Source organism: Urocitellus parryii, chromosome 2 (genome assembly GCF_045843805.1).
Source record: "Urocitellus parryii isolate mUroPar1 chromosome 2, mUroPar1.hap1, whole genome shotgun sequence".
In the NCBI taxonomy this organism is placed as follows: Eukaryota; Metazoa; Chordata; class Mammalia; order Rodentia; family Sciuridae; genus Urocitellus; species Urocitellus parryii.
In genome coordinates this window covers 3,818,252-3,839,920 of record NC_135532.1, presented here as the reverse complement: position 1 = coordinate 3,839,920, position 21,669 = coordinate 3,818,252, and the positions used below count along the sequence as shown (strand labels likewise).

General features: G+C 45.5%; 1 protein-coding gene across 1 annotated transcript in view; it reads left to right on the top strand.

The window, feature by feature from the left end:
- Positions 1-21,669, top strand: part of Myo16 (myosin XVI) — a 394,733-nt gene that overhangs the window by 89,801 nt on the left and 283,263 nt on the right. The window contains exons 4-6 of the mRNA XM_026399873.2: positions 10,947-11,055; positions 17,173-17,297; positions 20,691-20,816. Of these exons, the coding sequence (XP_026255658.2) occupies positions 10,947-11,055; positions 17,173-17,297; positions 20,691-20,816 (360 nt within the window). The remainder of the gene's footprint in view (positions 1-10,946; positions 11,056-17,172; positions 17,298-20,690; positions 20,817-21,669) is intronic.

Sequence of the window (21,669 nt, the reverse complement as noted above, 5' to 3'; positions counted from 1 at the left end):
TAATGAAATTAAAAGGTTAAATGACACCAGGAAAACCAAGTCACCACTGAGATTTCCTGTCACAGGCAGAAGCAGACGTGGACTCAATCTGAGGCTGGTTTCTGAAGGCCTCAGAGGTGCATTTGAGGGCGTTGTCGGTGTGATCAGGAGGCCGGTGGCAGCAGGATCACAACTGAAGATTGTTGGACAGTGTCCTGAGAAGGGCCTCGGGAAGTGGGCCCAGCCCAGGTCACTGCCTCTGGGCCCTGCGGCTGCCTGGAGTCCCCAGCGGGCTCTGGACCTGCTTCCTGGGTTCTGACAGCTCTGGGTGCCCTAATGTTCCATTTTCTGTAGTTTAAAAACCAAACTTACTTCCTTAGTGAACACAGGGTTGTAGAAAATAGAAGGTTAAAATTTCATGGACCTCTGATCTGTGCAAGAAGCCTCAGTTAGACTTCTTGCAGTTATCTAAATATCGGATTCCTTAAGTAGGCGTTCACTGGAGTATAGCAACTTCTGTGACTTAATTAACATAACATTCCACGAGCACTGGACCACTGGATGTTGCTGCATTTCCATGACATGGGTATGATTTCAGGTATGTGTGAGGGCCTTACTGTGTCTTGTGCTAGTACAGGGCTCCCAGAGGCTCACATGCTAGCATGGCCCCAGCCCCTCTAGGACATGGATGTAGTGTAAAATATTTTCCAATATTGCTTTGAAATTAATTTAAACAAAATAATACATGTGATCTATTTGATTATTGTGAAGGAAAACAAAGAAAATAAATTTAGGTTGGATTGGCCTTTTATTATTTATCACGTCTGAACACTTTGCTATTCTGAATAGATTGTTTTTTGTAATGGTTGAGATTTTGTTGTTATTTGAATTTCTGCTCTTTGTTTGAAAGTCTATGCTAACAAATGACAAGTAGTTTATGTCAGCAAAAACACAACCACAACTTTAAATAGCCAAAACACTTGAACAGATAATTTATGTAAGTAGAAATACCAGTGTCCATAAACATGTTAAGAAATATCTTTTCCTAGAATTGAAACTGCTAAGTAAAGAAATGTTCTAACATATGGAATTGTCACGAGATGGCTTATAAATTACTTAGTGTTGTGGCTGGTTCACTTCTTCCCCAGCACCTGTGCTGTAGACCACGCCCATCAGCCCTGAGAAGACTCCTAGAGGGAGCCACAGGCAGGGGCATGACTGCATTGGAGCCAGGACTGGGAAGATGATGTGGGTAATATTACAGATCACAGGAAGGAGCCGAGGCAATCTCCGTTAGCATCCACAAGTTTTATTTTAATATCATAGGGATCATATTGTGTTTGTCACCAGTTGGGGTTCCAGTGAATGCCAGAGGTAATATTGGGGTGCTTCTTGAGTTTAGACAGATGGATGATGACTGAGGCAGAGTATTTTCCCTGCCCTGAACATGCTCTGGGTTCTGCCTGTTTGTCCCTCCCTCTGCACCCTTGTCTACCCATGTCTCTCCACTTTTGCCTTTTCCAGAATGTGACATGTTTGGACTCAAAGAGTATGCAGACTTTTCAGGTTGGCTCTTTCCCACTCTACGTTTCCTCCTTATTTTTCATGACAACAGCTTAGTAACTTGGAGTGCAGAATGTCCCATTGTCTCCGGGTAAGTGGCTTGATCATCCACTCACCTCCTGGAGGACATTTGGCTGCTTCAAGTTTGGGGAGTTGTGAATAAACATGTTGTGAACCGCCTTGCCCAGGTGTTGCTGTGGACATGAGTTTTAAGTTCCTTCAGGTAATCACCAAGGGGCATGACTGCTGGAGTGTAAGGCTGGAGTGGGGTTAGTTGTATAGGAAATGGCCAAACTGACCTTCAAAGTAGCTGTCCCGTTCTGAACTCCCCACAGCAATGAATAGAAGGTCCTCTCCAGCATTTAAGGTTGTCCGTGTTCCTGAGTTTGGCCATTCTGATAGGTGCATAGTGATATCCGTTTGCCATTGTCATTTTCCTTTGCTTGATGACATGTGACCTACCGTGTCTTTTCATATGTCTGTGTGTCCTCTGTAGGTCTTCCCTGGTGAAGGGTCTGTTGGGTGTGCAGCGCATTTCTTACTTTCTTTTTACTGTTGAGTGTGAGGAGCTCTCTGTATGTTTTCTGTACGTTCTTTATTCGATTTGTTCTTTGCAAATATTCTTCTAGTCTGTGGCTTTTTTTCTCATTATCTTGACATTATCCTTTGAGGAACAGAGTTTCTTGATTTTAATGAACTGCAGACTATCAATTATTGATTTTCTAGATGGTGATTTGGATGCTGTATCTAGAATTGGGTCATGCTGCTCACTGTCATCTAGGTCTTCTCTTATTTAGCTGCTGAGGGTTTGATAGTTTGCATTTCACATTTAGGTCTAGGAACAATTTGGTCTTTTAAAGGTTTTTACTGGGGACATTATAACCATACATACTGGTGGGTTTTGTTGTTAGTTATTCATGCATGCATACAATATAATAATATGAATGGTACTTTCACTCCCAGTACCTCTTCTTTCCCCTCTTCCCCTCTTGGTCTCTCCTTTTGATCCAGTTTGAATGAATTCTTGTGAAGGAAGATCAGGGTCTAGATTCATTGTTTTGCGTTCAGTGGTCCAGTTAGTCCAGTACTACTCATTGGAAAGACTGCCTCTGCTCTACTGTAGTGTCTTTGCCCCTTATTCCTGTGGGTCCAGTTCTGTCCTCTGCTTTCTGTTCCCTTGGTCCACGTGTCTTCTCTCACCAACACCATACTGTCCCAATTGTGTAGACATGCACAAAGTCCTGCAGTCAGGTAGTCAGTCCTCCAATTTTGTTATCTTCATCAATACTGAGGGGCTCTTCCAGATCTTTTGCTTTTTTATATGGACTTTAGAGTCAGTTTGTTTATGTCTTCAAAACAATTTGCTAGGATTTTGATTGATATTGCATTGAATCTGTAGATCAAGTTTGGAAGAACTGAGATCTTGACAACTTTAAGTCTTCTTATCTATTTATGTGGAATATCTTTCTCCATGTACTTTTTCTTTGATTTCTTTGACCAGAGATTTAGTTTTCTCATATTCATATGTAATTCCTTTTGGGGGATGTGATTGCAAATGCTATTGTGCTTTTACATTCAAATTCCATTTGTCTGTTGCTAGTATATATTAAAATACTTGATTTTTGTATATTAAACTTGCATCATGCAACCCTGCTGTATGTGCTTATTGTTTCAAGGGGGATTGTATGTGTCAATGTGTATGTGTATGTTGTTTTGGTTTTTTTTGGTTAGTTTCCTAAATTTTCTACATAGATGTTCATGTTATCTGTTAATAAGGACAATGTTTCCTCCCTTCTCCATTTGTATGTTTTATTTCCTTTTCTTTCGGTGTTGTATTGTGTTATACACAATATATAGCATCCACTATAGCATCGGAAAGGAATAACAGGACAAAATATCCTTGCCTTGTTTCTGATGTTAGTGGGAAATTTTCTAGTTTTTCCCATTAAACATGACATTGGCTGTCAGCTTTTAATAGATATGCTTGTCAAGTTAAGAAAGTTTCTCTCAGTTTCTAGTTTATTGAGATTTTTTTTATCATGAATCAATGTTGAATTTTATCAAATGACTTTTCTGTATCTATTGATATGATTGTGTGATTTTTCTTTTATAGCCTGTTGATGTGATATATTAAATTGATTTTTGAGTACTGAACCAACCTTGAATTCCTTAGATATGTTTCTTTTGTTTGTGTTATATAACATTTTTTATGGATTCAATTTTCTAATATTTCATTGAGGATTTTTGCATCTATGTTAATAAAAGATATTGATTTGTAGTTTACTTTTCTTGTAATGTCATTGGCTTTGTTGTTAGGGTATTGCTAGCATTATGGAATGAGTTAGAAGTATTACCTCTGCTTCTACTTTTTTAAAGTAGATTTAGAGAATTTTTTTTCTTTAAATGATCTATAAAATTCACCAGTGAAGCCATCAGGGCCTAATGCTTTCTGTTTTGGAAGGTTCTCAACTCTTGATTCTACCTATTTGATACAGGCATACTCAGATGGTCTGTTTCTTCACTAGAGGGTTTTGGCAGACTGTACGCTTCAAGGAACTGGCCCAATTCATCTAGGTTATAAACCCTGTAGGCCAAGTTGTTCCTGGTTGTCCTTTACTTTCCTTCTGATGTCTGTGGACTCTCTTTCAGTTCTGACCTGGTAATTTGTGTGTTCCTTACCTTTTTCCTAGCATGGCTAGAGACTAATCAATTTTATTGGTCTGGGATCTTATAAAGACATTGATCTTTATCATGAAGGCTCCACTCTCATGACCTTCCCTCCTTCCCCAGCTTCCTCCTCTAATACCATCACCCATCACTTGGGGAGATGGGTTTCAGTGTCTGAATTTGGGGAGGTCCATAAACATTCAGAGCATTGTATTGGGTGGGGTACCATGTTAGCTTCCTAGGATTCCATGATAAAGTACACAAGCCATGTTGCTTAAAATTTTATTTTCTCTCAGTTCTAGAGGCTTAAAGTCTACATACGAGTGGTCCGCAGGGCTATGCTTCCTCTACCTTCAAGAGGGGACACTTCCTCCCAGCTCCCAGCAGCCCAGGCATTTCTTGCCTTGTGGGAGCATCGCTGCAGTCTCTGCCTCCATCTTCCCGTGGCTTTTGTGTATGTTTCTCTCTTCGTATAAGAACCTCAGTCCTGTTAGATTCAGAGCCCATGCTAGTCCAGCATGACCTCATCTGATCTAGTAACATCCACATGACCCACTCCCAAATAAGGCCACATTCACAGAAACTGGGGTTAGAGCTTAACAAGTCATTTTGGAGGGGATGTAGTCCAAATCATAGTGGGTATACACGGGTTCTTTGAATTACTCTTTCGACTGTCAGTAGATTAGAAAGTCACCAAAATGTTCAATCATGTAAAAAGACTTATTTCTTCATTAAAGTTCCATTAGACAAAAGTATCTCATTAACATTTCAGTATTCATATGTTAGAGAGTTATTACTACATGAAACCATTTACCAGTATATTCATTGAGATCAACTATTTACATAACTTAAGCCAATAAAATGTTTATTGAGAGAATCGTGAACCTATCATTTTATCTGTCATCTGGCGTGTGGTAAGGGACATTCCCACCTGGAGGAATGACTTATTTGAGCTCCAGCTCCAGCACTCCAGGAGCATAGTTTAGGAGAAATTGTAAGTTGAATGGCTTTCCATTTTCAGTAATTAAAGAAGAAATGTGCTGAGGGCTCCCAGGAGGAACCGTGAAGTCTTCAATTGCAGGAATTCTTTGAGAGGTTGCTATTGATTTTTGCACACATAACATTGATTACTTTCATTTCCCTGATGAAAACCAATCACGATTGATTTATTTTCTTGATGCAAACTGAAAGACTTGCCTTATGGTCTGTATTGTGCAAATACAACATTTTTGTTGTTCCGGTAGTGTAGAACTCTGCCTCAGTCACCATGTATTTGTACATATGCTGCAAAAACCACGTATGTCTATTTTTTAGCTGTTAGTTTTCTAACAGCTGTTAGTTTTTTTTAGCTGTTAGTCTTCTTAATCCAGAAGTTCATTTTTAGTGAAACAAAGGCTAATAACTATTGTTACTATAAGAAACTGGACATCTGGTGGTTGGTCTTGGAATGTAAATCAGAGGTTATTTCATACCCATGCACACATGCGCATGTCGCCTTGGAGCTTAGGCTGTTGGCGAACTGTGCATGTAAGTTGGATCTCTTGAATCATGAGAAAGCATGTAGGGGTTCCCCACTTCCAGTATCCTTTTCACATACCTGAGATCCATTTCCATCCTTACTCATATGTTTTTATAGTGTGCAGCATTTATTTATTGAAAAACAGTGTTTAAGATTTTTAAAATGTGCGGGAATTGCTAAGCTGTTGTTCTTACATCAAGAAGTCCAGGCTTGGGTGGTCTTCGTTTTGTATGTGAAAAATTTAGCCTGAAACCCTCATCTTCCCCAATTCTCATCCCCTGAAATGAAACGAGCATTCGAGAAATGCACTGCTCACACCAGCATGTGAGATGTTATTGTCAATGTCCAGTGCTGGGCCCCACCAGCAGGGCCAGAGGTCTGTGTGCGGGGAGGCGGTGGAGGGGGGCAGCACGTCTCCCAGCCAGGAGCCGTTTCCCTTGTTTGTACATATACTGCACCCTCACATCAGAGGAGGGAAGTGTGAGATGCAAAAACAACACTTTAAAAAGAATACCAAGTGCATGCCTGTAGAGAAAAAATTATGTTTTAGAACACACCACACACACACACACACACACACACACACACACTCTTAAATTCCTATTAAAAATGGGCACTCCAAGAATGATATTTTTATTGAATTGAATTACTTATTTGTTCTCACTTCACAAAATTGAGTAAGATGATTTGCTGTGCCTGAATGGTTCAAAGTATTTTAAAAAATAAAAACCTACCAGGCACAGTGGTACACGCCTATAATCCCAGCCACTCTGGGGGATGAGGCAGGAGGATTGGAAGTGCAAAGCCAACCCCAGCAACTTAGCAAGGCCCTAAGCAGCTTAGTGAGACCCTGTCTCAAAATAAAAAAATATAGATTTGGGACATGGCTTAGTAGTTATGCATCCCTACGTTCAATCCCTGGTACCAATAAATAAATAAATAAAAGCTAGTATGCTACCTTATACATGCTACTGGTTCCCAATCCCATGAGCCTTTCCCCTTTGGTTTGTATGAAATCAGACTTTCCTGGTGGGGTTAGGAGAGCTGCTCTGATATTTTGAGGAATTTTTTTCATATGGAGATGATCATCTCCATAGTTAAATCCATTATCAATTAAAATTGCACATTTACTTCTGAGTTAGCTGAACTGATAGTAAAAGCCAAGAATATTCAAGAAGGACATTCATGCTAATCTTAAAGTACAGTAAAAATAAAGAATATCGACATAAAATTGCTTCATGTAAAAGGGGAAACATGGTGGTCTTTGCCATGTGCAGGGGCAGGAGGTCAGCAAAACCTCCCGGGCTCTGCTCAGGCGTCTGAAGCACAGCGGCTCTCCTCCTCCTCCAGGTCTGCAGGTTACACTGTGGAAATGGACTCGGGAACCTCTGAGTTCCAAAGGGCAGATTTTGCCTGTAAAACTTGTCTGAATTGTTGCATTGTAACCTGGAGATCACTGAAAGCTCCATGTGCCAAGATGCTTTACTCCAGCTGCCCAGGATCTGCATCTCGGCCTTTGGGTCCAGGCTTTGTTCCACGTGCAAGTGTTTCACACAGTTTTGAGGAACTGCTCCACCTGTATTGCCAATGGAATGCAGGTCTTCTGCGTTGTGGGGCGGGGGGAGCTAGGTGGTGTTTGATGGCTGCATGACAAGGGGCCCACCATCCAGAGTGAGTTGGGAGCTCATGGGCATCCAGAGGAGAGTGTGGAGGACGCTGAGGCATCGACTGCATGGAGGACTGGCACGCAGCTCCCCACCTGTCTACCCTAGAATGCTCTGAAGGTCAACTGCTGGAGCTGCCCAGCCATCTCTAGGCCTCTTGACTTAGGTTCACACTCTCCCTGCAGAGTTGAATGCATCACAAATAGCCACAGGTATTCACCATAAGCACAATAAGCATTCACATTATTTTCACACATCCCAGAATGGAGTCTGGTTATTTAAGGAGAGTTTGTCTCCACGTGTGTACTTCCTGGCAATGCTCCAGTGAAACTGCTTCCAACAGGCCCCCTGACACCCTCCAGCAGTTTGGTCTCAGGAAAGGGGCGTGTGTTCAGTGGGAGGCATTAGCCTTGCCGCAACCGTGATGTGCATCATCGCTGTACCGGCCAGTTCCTGCACTAGGGCCGTGTTATTAATACCTGGCCAGACTTAATCCATTTCATTTTCACAACAACCCATTATCTCCATTTTCTATCTCTGGAAACTAAAGGCAGGAGGTAACTTGGTCAAGGTCATGTGACTGATGGGGGGGGTCTGGACAGGGGTGTCAACCGGAGTCCTGTGCCAAGTTCTGGCCTTGGTGGAGAACGGGGTGCTTATCTGGGGACAGTCACCCATACACTTACCGGGGCCATGTGGGTTGACAACGACAGCGAGGGGAGGTTGCCTCTCAGAGCTCTGTGTGGGAAGGACCTGGAGGGGATCACACTCAGGACCGTTGCACCTGGAGCTCGTGATTGTCACGACTGAGGAAACCCAGACACGGAAACCTTCCCAGTCTGCCCCAGGCTCCAAGTGAAGACGCGGTGGAGAGGACTGAACCGCTGGCCCCAGAGTCTGTGCTGCACCACCGCGCCCCTCATTCCAGCACAAGCACCAGGACGCAACCAGGGACAAGGACAGAGGCCACACGCCAGGCTCTTAATGGGAGGAACTGTTGATGTGCACTGTGGGCTGGTTACTGGGTGGGCCAAGGGAGCGCCCAGTGATGGCAGGATGCACGTGTGCGAGTGGCTGCTCGTCCAGGGAGAGGGAAAGCCCGGGAAGAGCGCCTCCACCGACTTCACGCAGCTCCTCCCGGAGAGGACGTGGCTGAGGCCCTCTGGATGTGGGGAAGTCCTCGGTGGCTCCCAGGCTGGCTCTGGCTGTCAGGAAGCCTTGCTGAGTGCTTTATGGTCTTCGTGGAGCTTCCTGCAGATCCTTCAGAACCGGTGGGAGGGTGTCACACTGCAGCCCCTCTCACAGTGACTAGAAGGCCCCTCTGCCAACAGTGCCACCAGGACCAAAGGAAGCACGGGAAGCCCTCAAAAGCACCCCCTTCTGCAGAGGCCTCCTGCCCTCCACTGGGCACCCCACCCTCTTTATAAAGAGGCCATTTTATGTTCAGATTTTGGTGGGACAGTTAAGCAGTTTGCTGCATTCCAATGACAGGGAGCTGTCACATTAGGTCTGGCATCGCTACCAGGTGCGCCATGTTGGTGGACTCGGGAGATTCTGCCTCCCTTGCCTGTTGCTCTAAGGACCTCTGTTGGCATGTGTCCTCCGGGAGTGAGGTGTGAGTGTGCGCGCGTAGGTATGTATGCACATATATTTGTGCTTCTGCGAGGTGGAAGTCTTATGTGTCTATGAAATCTTGGGATTCTCTAGGTGTGTAAGTGACTTCACGCTGGGCCCCAGGACCTGCTTCTCCCTGAAGGATGCTGAGTTTCATTCTAGGGTCGAATGCAGTAGGAAAGAGAGGGGTGGTCTATGAGAGAGTGTCCATCCCTGTGAAGGCATGTGCCCCACGTGCACTTCCCCCAGAGGTGAAGCAAGTGGAGGGGTCTCCTCGGGCTCCGCAGAGCAAGCTGCTTCCCCTGGCAGGGGGTGTGCAGGGAAGGGAGGCTTCAGGATCCTATGTGTCATGGGAGTCCAACCACATGGCCCCACCCATGGTCCTGGATCCTATTCCATACCAAGGAACGGCAGCTTTCAGAATAAGACCGTTGGTGAGACTAGATCCCACTGACCCTGTAATCAGGGGCTAGGAAGGAACCTTGCTGGTCCCCTCATGACGTGAGCTGATGGCTAGAGGCCTTGCACTCATGAATCACTCATTTATTTATAAGCCTCCCAGTGCAGTCCTGGGAGTCCAGGGGACCCTTCTGTGCTTGCAGTCATGATCCCTGCCAGATGGGCAGTGCTGCTGCGCCCTGGACGCCCAAAGCCTTGCTTCAGCTTACGCTTCAGGACAGTCTACCCCGAGCGCGGCTTGGTGAGGTGCAGCACCACTGTGTGCTCGAGTTCCTCACCTCCCACTTCCCACCATCCCGGGCCTCAGCAGCAGGCTCAGGCCTAACAGTACAACTGCACCACGCCCCAGATCCCATCTTGGAGGGCTTATCCCCGAGGCCACCCACCTAGGGCCAGGATTCCTACCAAAATTTTAATAAGGAAGATAGAATATAAATAATTATTTTTTAAAAATATTTTTTAGTTGTTGGTAAACCTTTATTTTATTTATTTATACGTGGTGCTGAGAATCAAACCCAGTGCCTCACACGTGCCAGGCCAGTGTGCTACCGCTAAGCCACAACCCCAGCCCAATAATGATTAATTAGAGAAAAGGAGTCAACTACGTGCTATAATCAAGAGAACTCTTTAAAATACTGGAATAGCAGATGGAGGAAGCAGATACTGCTTCTGGGACTGAGGGGCATGTCCTTGGAGAAGAGATGTTATCCATGCCTGATAAAGTTTATGGAGTTCGTTAAAGAATGTGGAGCAGTGGGGACAGTTCATGGGACCAGTGTTTAAAAGCAAATCTTTCATTGTACCTAAGCTGGGAAGGACATGGGTATGGCAAGAGGGCTCAGGGTGACGGTGACAAAGGACCCTTGGAGTAAAGATCAGAGCAGCTGTGTTTAGTGTAGTCAGTCCATTAGGGACTCAGTTTACACTCTTCATTAGAAAACAGTTCTGGAAAGTTCCAGGGGGACTTGCACAGCCCTTACTAAATCAATGAAGTGTGATAACAGCTCCCAGAAGAATATTTGTGGAGAACAGGAGCTTGGAGACTTTTGTGGTGGACTGAGAAAGATTGCCCCAGTCCAGCCTATTCACGGGAGAGTTCACTGAGGGTCTCTGAGGGCCTTGGGCATCGTCTGTGTGTGGACGCAGGGCAGCAGAGAGCAGGTGCCCACATCTGGACACCATGTAGCAGCCATCATTCATCCCATAGTGTGGGTGCAGTGGCAGGGGTGGGAGAAGTCACTGGGCCATGGTGTTGCAAGGGTCAGAGGAACGTTTTGCAAACCTGAGTCTGCACAAGCTATTTTGTATAATTATGTTAAAATTAATTCTGGCTTTCTCTATGATCTGCAGATTTATGTCCCACAAACTGTGTCCAGGTCTGTTTTCCAACCAAAATTGAAAGGGAAGCTGGTGATCAGCTTTTTCATCTTAACGGTGTACGTAATGTCACTTTTTGTTTCTGTTTGTTTCTTTTCACATAGGCCGGAGCCAATGTCCTTCTCCAGGACGTCAATGGAAATATCCCGCTGGATTATGCTGTGGAAGGGACAGAATCCAGCTCCATCCTCTTGACCTACCTGGATGAAAACGGTGAGCTGCAGCTGGTGAAAGAGGCTGTAGAGGAGCTGGACTGGCAGAATGGCCCACTGGTGTGGCCGATGTGGTATAAATCAGGCATTTTCCCCTGCCCTCCACGGCCTTCTCCGCTCTGCACCATACGTTTAATCCACACAGCTTTCTGCAAACCGGCAGAAATACAGAGGCAACGAGGAGGGACATTTGAGAGGCCTCTGAGGTCCATAATTAGTGGCACTGGGGTTGTCATTATCATCTGTTCTCCCTCCCCACCCCCCGGGAGGGGAAGGACGTGAACCAGCACAATTGAATTTTGAGCTAATGAGTGCGAAGTCATCTCAGGAGTGTTCCCCTGGGAGCCGGTGGTCCTAGCGGGAGTTCAGACAGTGAGGACTTGGGTAGGGGCAGGGTGTGCAGCACCCTGGAAGCCACTCTGTGACTTAGATCCACCAGCATGGTCAGGAGACAGCCTGAGGCACATGATGCCAGCCTGCAGAGATGAGGCTGAGCCCGGGGAGTGTCACTGACAGGGTGCTGATTACACAGACCCAGCCGAGAGCTCAGGAGCCAGCGCAGCCCTGGGAGGCACCGATCCCTGACCCTGGCTGGCGTGAAGGTGAAGAGCTGCCCCCCGCTTCCTGCTATTTAGGAATAAATAAGAACCAGGAAATCCCCATCCTTTCAAGGATACCAGTGGCCAGAGAAAAGGGTCACAGAGTTTCAGTCGCTGAGATCCGGTGATGTGCCCCTTCTCGTCTCATGAGAAGCTCCCTGCATGCAGACCTGTTCTCTGCTGCACCTGTCCAGGTCACAGGTCACGAAGGTTTATCCTGAGCAGGGCTCAGAGGATGATCACTGCTTGGTAGCCCTGAATTCTCCAGAAATGGTCCCGTTGGCTCTGAAGGCGAGTAGCAGTGGCTGTCCCGGCGGGGACCTGGGCCTCCTGTGCTGGAGAGCACCGCATCAGAGCGGAGCAGCCTCCTGTGCCTGCTGTGTGTTCAGTGCCCACCTGTAGTGGCTGTGCCCTGGGTTCAGTGGGCCGCACACAGCCCCCCATCCTGGAGCTTCTCCTGCAGGAGAGCTCAGAGGTTCTGGTGTTTGCAAGATCAGTGTTCTCTCTGACAAAACCACACGGGTTCAGAAGTCGATTAAAAATTGGTGAGACAGGAGAGCAACAAGAAAAAGGGACTGCGTCTGAGTGGTTTGGAGGAAATCTGTCACAAGCATGGCTGTCACTGTCAGTGTGTAAATGGGTGTTAGCTGGAGCCAACTCAATTTAATACCTCTTCAGTTTTTAATTCTGTTTCTTACTTGTCACCGCCGAGGCCTGGCTCCGCCATCCCATCCATCTGCCCCTCCCTCGCATCTGTCACATCCTGGCTCTGCTCCTGCCAGTCTTGCTTCTGCTTATCACACCCTCTGCCCAGTTCCTACTAAACACTGTGAGTCCCATTCATTCCCTTCCCCCTGGCTGGTGTGCCTTTACTGTCTGCGGTGACAGCCTGGGCTGGGGTCCTCAGCAGTTCTGACGTTCCACGAGGAGGTCTCGTTGGGATTCAGCTCTCAGAATTTCAGCACTGCCTTATTATAACTGGGTGGCCACAGTCTTGGACATTCACGCTGCATCCCTACAGGTTCGGATCAGACACTTATCATGCTGTCACATCAGGGAGCAGGTGGCGGGAGGGGCAGGCCATGTCATGAACAAGTTGATTACATGGAAAATCGCTGGTCACAGGCTCTAATTGTACTGTCACCAGCAAGTCACACTGTAATCTCAGGCACAGCAATTAACCTCGGCTCCCCGCCTGAGCTTCCCGGGCTATAAAATAAGACAGCTATGCAGGGTGATTGAACCTTGATGAATCTAGAGCTTCCGGGCAAGGCCAGCCAGCTGCCATGCAAGGGAAACAGTGGACTCCAGTGAGCCACCTAGGAGAGGGAGCACGGAGGGGGAGCTGGGGTGGTCAGGACAAAAGACCAGCGGAGATCTGTATGTCCATGTCCTGAGAAGGGCAGAGCTCACGTGACTCTGGCACATCACCACCCACTGTGTCCTCTCCTGCACCTGCACTGTCCCTTTGGACGCCCTGGCTCCTCTTCCTGCTCCTCAGCCACTGAAGGTCAGCCTCCCACCTGACCCACCCCTGGGAATGCCCCCGAGGGTGGACACTGCCTTCTGTGGCCTTCCACCTGGGGACCACCTCCCTCTTCTACTTTATTACTTCATCTCTCTGTGACATCCAGCGACCCTGGCCACTCTCCTGGGAAGATCTTTTCCTGGTTTTCTTCTCTTGAGCTTCCGTGGGGCTGGCCTTGGGTGTTCCTCTTATGAATTCAGGTTCCTGAGTGTTGGTCTCTAGGTCTATTCCTTGAAAATCTTTTCCCTGGCACATGGAGACTGGAGTCCCTGTTGGCTGTTGGTGTTGTCACCTGCCCCGAGGGTATTCCTGCACCGGACCCCCTTTCTACACTCCAGTCCCGGGCATGCAGTGTCATCAGGGACCTACACGTGGAGCTGAGACCATCTGAGGTGACATGTCCCTGTTAGACTTACGTCACCCTTTCTCACTGTCTCTATATGCCACAGTTTGCCATTACAGCCAGGAATACAGGTGTCTGAACCTTATTTTTATTCTCCCAAATCCCTGGTGTCTGGTGGTCACTGAGTCTCACAGAAGCTGCTTCCTGGCACCTCTCCTCCCAGTGGGCCCCCTCACCAGCCACCCTCTGTGCCTTGGTGAATCCGCATCTCTATCCTGGGTTGCTTCAGTGGCCTCCACATCTGCTCACCGTGCCCCAGTCCTTGGTTTCTAGATACCAGGTGCCCTTCTTTGACTTGTGAAGTCTATGCAGACGCTGCTCCAGCAGCCCCCTCTGCAGAGCCAGGGCAGCCAGGCTGCCATGTGTGGAGACGGCCCAGTGATGCCTGTTGCAGACTGGGCACAGGAAGTGGGGGAGGGCAGCAGAAGCCTCCCGTGTGACCCTGTCCTTCTCTGCTGGGGCCGCTGTCTGCACTGGCCTCCCCAGCCTCTTGCTTCCTTGGGTCTCCTAGGAACCTCCCTCTGGTGACAACAATGTGGGTGAGTTGAGGTTCTGTTAGAGAAACCCAAGCTGATCCCCGGCCTGGGTGAGTCATGGTGAACGCAAACGCTCCTTTAGCTCTGTTTCCTTTTTGAGGGTAAAATCCTGTTTCTGGATATTCAGATGATGCTGGTATTACATAAGCTCATGAATAGAAATGCGGCATCCAGAGCTTATGGGAACACCAAGATGGAAGGACATGACTTGCCCTGAGACGCCACAGGCTGACAGAGCCGGGACCCTCACACCTACCTCAGGGAGGGGCTGGGCCACCATTCCAGCTGGTGTGCCTTGGAGAGCCGTGAGGGGCTGGGGTGGCGTCCTGGTGCAGCCACACCAGCTCCACACAGTGAGGGCCACAGCACAGGAGAGCCTCCCAGGGAGGACGAGCAAGTTGTCACAACAGCATCTCCTGAAGAAGGAGGGCAGCAAAGATAGACAGGGATCTGGGAGACTGGGGGGGTATGAAATTCTGTTTTGCACAAATGTCTGTTAGCATCAAGAGCTATCAAGCAGCAGTAATAGCTCATAGGTAACAACCTGTGGGGTCCAGGTAAATGATTTTGTTTCCAAATTCTATATTAATAGAAATGCCAGATTTATCTTGAAATAACAAATCTAAGAAGACCTTATACTAATTTTATTGTTGAGAAAACAATATGAAAATTGAGAAAACAATATGAAAATGAGAATTGGCCCAATAGCCTTTACAAAACGGACTTTCCGTGCACTATCACCATCTTGGTTGGAGAAATTTTCTTGACCACCCAGAGAGAATTTCTTTAGCGTTGTATTACCAAAAGGAGACTTGTGCTTCTTTTCTGAATGGGTAACAAAAATCACATCATAATTGGCACCATATTTGACTCAAAACCTAGTTGGAAATTAATAGGCTACAAGGTTGAATGTTCCCTGCGTCACCTTCAGAACAGGGAGGATCATTCCCCACGACACATGGCGCTGTGAGTGTGAGAGCAAGGAGTGGTGCAGTACATCTGTGTGTTCATTTCTGTCTTTGTCTTTGAGTCTTGTTCTGGTTTTTATCATTCAGCTTAAATTGCATGCTTAAATAATTTTCTAAAAGACATATCAGTAAACACTATAACATTAGGAAATTTAACACAATACTATGGCCTTAGATTCCTCTGCCATTTCATATGTGAAATTGAATGCTGACATTGGAGAAATAATATTTTCCAGAATTAAATCACATGGAAAATTCCATAATTTAAAGCTGAGAATAGAGTGACAGTTTTAGCTGGTGGATAGCAGACCTCACTTGCTCTGTTGGGGAAATCGGTTGGTTCTTTTGAAGTGGCACACCAGGGTGCAGAAGGTGAGAGTTACTGTCCCTGCTTCACCATCCCACCATAGGGAATACCTTCGAAATGAGCTACCCATTTCAAGTATCATTGCACTTGGCTTTATTTTTCGGCTCCGTGACTGCCTATGGCAAAGGAAGACACACCTGAAGGATTGGATGGAATCCTCAACAGAAGGCTGATTGGTAACCACAGCTCGCTCTCCTGGAGCTCTTACTGCCCATGCTGTTTGACATGCTGAATGCACCTTATTCTCATAACAATGAGGGAAGCAAAACCTGAAAGCCCCACTTTGCAGATGAAGAAACTGAGCAGGGTATGTTTCCTGCCCACGTTGGGCCAGATACAATCCAAAGGCCCAGCACCCAGACGGGGACAGCTGGGCTCCTGAGAGCCTCTGCTCCTTTCCCCTCGCAAGCTCCAAGGTGAGCATGGAGGGAGCAGATGAGGAAGCACCAGAGGAAGCCAGCAGAGGGGACATGTCTAATGTGGCTCCTGCCTTGAGACTGAGAATTACGGCCTCAACTCTCTGAGGTCTGTGTTATTACCTGAGAGACTGAAGATATTGAAACCCAAACAGGTGAAAGGACTCAATCACATAAGACCTAGAAAGTGCTCAGCAGAGGGGCTGGTTGATAGCAAACACGTGTGAGAGGGAGAGAACCTCATCACTGTCCCCATCACCAACATCCCACCCTGTCACCATCATCTCCACTATCACTGATCACCATCGCCATGATCATGGCCACCACTGTCGTCATGATCACCACTACCACCACCATCACCATTCCCAAGCCCACCATCTCCATTATCATCATATTCACTGTCAACTGTAGCAGATAAATTATTTGTCCTTGGTCAGTATTTATTTAGCCTGGAACCACTTCTGGGATCAGGTTATTCATAAATGAGGAGAGGTGAGCTACCATAAAGGTCACGCTATCATGAAGTTTCAGGTTGAAGTAAATGCTGATGAGAGGCGTGAGCAGGAGGTAAGCAGACCTGGGCTTTCTGTGTGTGAATCACCCACTCAGTTAAGAAAGACAGAGTTTCATTCAATGTCGGTTGTCTTCATTATCATGATGGTCATGGAGTGTTTAGAGGGAGCATCCTTCTAGAGTGGTTACTTTTGAAATAATTTGTAGATGTAGAGGCAGTTCTCAGAGATAGTCACAGACGGTCCTCATGCACCATTCCTGGAGCTGCCTCCATTGCTACCCATGGGTGTCGTTCCACTATTTATCAAAACTAGAAGTTAGCCTTGGGTCCATATGGTATTCACTAAACTATAAATGTTGTTTGATTTATCCAGCTTTTCTACTAAAATCTTTTTTTCTATTCCAGGATGCTACATTGCTTTTAGGAGCAACTATTGAGACCAGAAAGTCTTAGAGCATAAAAATCATATCTTTGTAATTTTTTTCAATTCAATTTAAGTACTTCAAAATACTTGGGGCATTGTGTGTGGATGGTTTATATTAAGGCATGTACTTCCACAGAGCCTGACGAGTCTGAAGAATAGAACCAGTGGTCATTTTTTCTTCCCTCGAAGACTGTACTCTAGTTAGTAGATTGCATGCAGAGGGAAGCAGTCCTGCTGGAGCTGAGAGTGGTCGCCCTCAGTGGAAAGGGGCTTTCCCAGCAGAACATGCTGAAAGATGCCCCGTGAGCCGGGCAGAACCCACAGCATCTCTGCGTCCATGTTGAAAGGTTCTTTCTCCGCCAGGAGTGGATCTGACCTCCCTGCGCCAGTTGAAGCTGCAGAGACCAATGAGTATGCTAACCGATGTCCGGCACTTCCTGTCGTCCGGAGGGAATGTCAACGAGAAGAATGATGAAGGAGTAACCCTGGTAGGTCACTGTGTTTGATTCAGAAATTGTTTAAATAGAGGATTTCAGTTGATCCTGAAACACAGAATTGAATAGATTTAACCTTTAAAGAATCTGAGGTTTTGCTGATCATAGAAGTAATACGTATTCATCGTAGAAATTTTGCAAAACACGTAAATATGTAAAGAAGGATGTGCAGAGTCCATGGGCTGCCACCGAGGCGGAACCCATGTATGTGTGTTGGTGTTTGCTTCAAGCCTTCTTCCCATGCATGCATTTCCTACAAGTTCAAGATCATTTTTGTGTGTTACTTTGTCACTGCGAGTTTGAGACATAACGAATTAGAGACACTCATTTTCACTTTAAGCAAAACAAATTACTTCTGAAATTAATATAGTTCAGAAATCCAGGAAACCCCCCATGCCATTGCACTTTGGTCGCTGTCAGGCACAGCTGTAGTAGATTAGAAATTGACCAATCAAATTTGGATTAAATTTGATATGATCCTAATGCTAATTACCAAAATAAATTTTGCCTTGTCAACCCGTACACTTTACCCAGCCTCAGCATGCCTGGGTTAGGCTTACTGAGGACAGATGAAGTGTGTTAACCCTCGGGGGAGAAAGAGGAGAAGGTGAGTCAGCCAAGGAAGTCAATAAGTCAGCGCAGAAGGAAAGAGGATGGGAACCAAACCCTGGGGATGAGGGAGAAGTGGAGCATCCAGAAATGAGACCAGGGGAGGCAGGCTGGAGAAGGAGGAAATGGGAAGAGTGGGAGGCCTAGGAGCCCAGGGCACACAGGGACACGGAGCAGCGAACAGTTGCCTTCAGGACTGTTGAGAGCCTGCAGAGGGGACGGTTACTCAGAGGACTGGTGGTCTTGCTCTCCGAGGGCAGTATCTGTGGACTGGTGGTCAGAAGCAGATTAAAGTGAGCTATTCAATTAATAGTCCATTCCTTGCCTGTGATAAAGTCCTGTCTGACATGTAGCAGAAACAGAGAGCCTTTCTTTCTGTACACTAACAAGGATTGCAGCTTTATATTTGCTTAAAAACCGCTGCCAAAGACAAGTAACATGCATGCTCCGGCCGTGGCTCACGTATCCTTCAGTAGAGAAGCTATTGAAGGAATCAATACGGAGCAGTAAATTGGTATTATTTTCAACCATCTTCAGTTTTGACATTGCTTGTAATCATTTATCAGACAGCGTAAAAGTTGCACATAATTGCTTTGTGATAACAGCATCCTGTGGCGGTCAGCTCTGAGCTGTGACAAGAAAGAAGCAGTGAACAAAAGCTGGGGCTCCCTGGGGGACCACAGTCTCCAGGGAGGGGCAGTTCCCTGAGGTGTGTCTCTTATGGTGACGACGTCCTTGCTGGCAGTCTCCTTCTGGAAGGTGCACCGTGTACTGTGCTTTTCTGTGTATTGTTGGAGAGAAGGACAAGAAAGTGCCTTTGTTCACGGGTCGATTTCTGTGCTCTGAGTTGGAGTGTCAGCCGGGTTTCAAAACCAGGCCTGATTTCCCAGCTGGTGAATTGTCACCTGCAAAAGACGAAAACTACCAGCACAAGGCTCAGTGGGGGGAGGCTTCAGTCAGATGGTTCTTACCCAGTAAAGAGCTTCCCTCGCTTCTTAGATGTCCAGCAGGGTGACCACATGTAAAGCAGCTCCTTTGAAGAGACCTTTTAGTTTACATTAATAATGTTCTTAAAAGTAAACAGAAGCCTCAGAAAAGGATACAACTGTTAAAATGCCATCCATGTTCCAGAGCACATGAAATTGAAGTGCTTAATCTGAGTAGGTTAATCTCTTGAGACCATCTGTGTCTTAACCAGCGCCTGTGTGCGGTGGTACCCCTTCCTCTCTGTCACAGACTTTGGCTTGTCAGACCTTTCTCTAGGGAAATAACAATTCAGGGGGTACAAACACCAGCCCTCACGTTTCCCTCTGCCTGTTCACTTCACTAGTGCTAGTTTATCCCCTACCCAGGACACAATGGCCAGCATCGACGAGGTTCCAACCAGTGGACACCAGGTTTTGCTCTGTGGAAAGCACCTCTCCCCTGCAGGGGTTGGCTCTGTGCACATGACTTCAAGAGGTCTTGAGCAGCAGTTGCAGACCAACTAAAGTGTCCACTCCTGACTCTGGTTTTAGAGTCAGTTTTATACTCAAAATGAAGAGTAGAGCATTCTGAAATCCAGATGCTACTGCAGATAGTGTAGAATAACTGGACAGTCATTTGCTGATTATTCAAATAATGCAGAATAAATTTAGAAGTGGGTGGAAGACTTGATCTCTGGGAGAAAGTAGACTAAATTCTACCATTCCCGTGGATGTATGGTTCTTGACACTGTTTGCTAGAATATGAACGAGGTGAATTCTGTGTGTAACAAACCGTGGGATGAGCAATGTGAAACATGGTGTCTTCATGTTTGTGCTATAAATTAGATGAATCATTCTTGTTCTAATGAAGTTGGTAGAACAAGAATGAAACATGTGAGTGTATGCTGCAGACTGAAGAGTGTTAGTCCAAAGTAGAAAACAGGTGTTTCTGTAAATAGCATCTTTGTGTGTGTGTGTGTGTGTGTGTGTGTGTGTGTGTGTACGTACGTACATGGGAGTGTTTTTTCACTTTACTATATGTTGTTTTTATGATAAAAACAGGAAGAGTACTCCTTGCCAGGATTTTACAGGGTTTAAGTTGTGTTTTCTTTTGGTCCTTTCCTGATGGTTTCTTCTTCCCTGTGTCTATACAACAAATTACACCACACACTTCCTGAGTAACCTCATTTATTTGGGCGAGGCCTTAGAAACAAAGCTCCCCCACTTAAAAAATAGAAACAAATGCTTCAAACTATGATCTCATTTTTGTAGATCCTGAGGCCTCATTTCTAAACTTCAGATTCCGTGGAGAACTAAACCAGGAGAAATGCTAAATGGTAACTGTCAGCTGATCCTCCCCAGGTCCCTGGGCCTTGACCAGTACATGAGCATCTCAGGGATCACAGTTTTTGTGCTGGCTTTGAAACCGTCCTGCAGCACCAAGGACAGCCTGCAGGGAAGATTTGGCCTGAGGTCAGGCAGTAGTGAACTATTCTGTTGTCACCTCTTGTGTGTTAAAACATTCAGGTCACAGTGAAGAGGAACTCGGGAAGGATAGGAATGACAAAATGTGCACACTATGAGAGTCAAAGGAAAAAAATGAGAGTTCTTAATAAGCCAGAATGTTTCCTCCAAAGCATGATAATGCTATCCACTTACACGTAATGAATAAAATCATAGGGCTTTTGTTTATGTGCTCTGTGTCTCAGATCCAGTATTTTATGAAACAGCTCTTTTTATACAACTCAATAAACCCCATTGATGTCACTGTTCTGTTTAAAAAGTGGGATGACAGGACGTCTCCTCCTCACAGCTACACATGGCCTGTGCAAGTGGCTACAAGGAGGTGGTGTCACTTATCCTGGAGCACGGTGGGGACCTCAATATCGTGGATGACCAGTACTGGACGCCCCTCCATCTGGCAGCCAAGTACGGCCAGGTAAAGCCCTTTTAAAATTGTTCCCAAGGATCATTTTATAATCCATACAGAATTTTATATTTAATTTTTGTTTCAAATTATGTACTAATTATTATGTAATTTGGCTTTTGATGATATTATCTTACTAAACCAAATGTTTTATAGTTAAAGAAAAATATTTAACTTCGTGACTGCAAGCCAGAATATAGGTTTATGACAGCTCTTTTGTGGTCAAAATCACTGGAGAAATAATCAAATCCTATAAACATCTTTTATAGTTTATGCTGTTTTCTTAACATAAGGCTTATAACCTAATTCCTCAGATCTATAATGATTTTATGTTTTCTCTGCTTCATAGACCTAAAACAAACTTATTTATATAATATTTTAATTGATGAATTATATTTCATTTTAATGAAAGAAGTTGGATAGCAAATTTTTCTCTCCAGGTTGATTTTGGGCTGCAGATAATATATCTTGAGTTACTATTTACAAGTTAGTTTCTCTCTAGGCATTGGTATACCATGACAAAAAATCAAAATCTAACCCTTTAGTGGTTTACATAAGTAAATGTGATAGAGTGCTCACAATAATTCACTGATATAAAAAACCTAGTTCTAAAATATGAATAATATTTTGTTAAGGTCTTAGTAGCAATAGTATGAAAAATAGCTGTTTTAGTACTATTTACTATTAAACTAAACTTGTTCATTTCAAAACAGTTTCAGGTAAAATCACATTCAGTTAATTTATAGTGAATTGAATCTCTTGGATATTAACCAGAATGCAAAATATCTATCATGAAATTTGAGTAAAGCACTTGTTGAAACACTTGAACACATTTGCATATCCTGCATTATAGAAAAATAACATA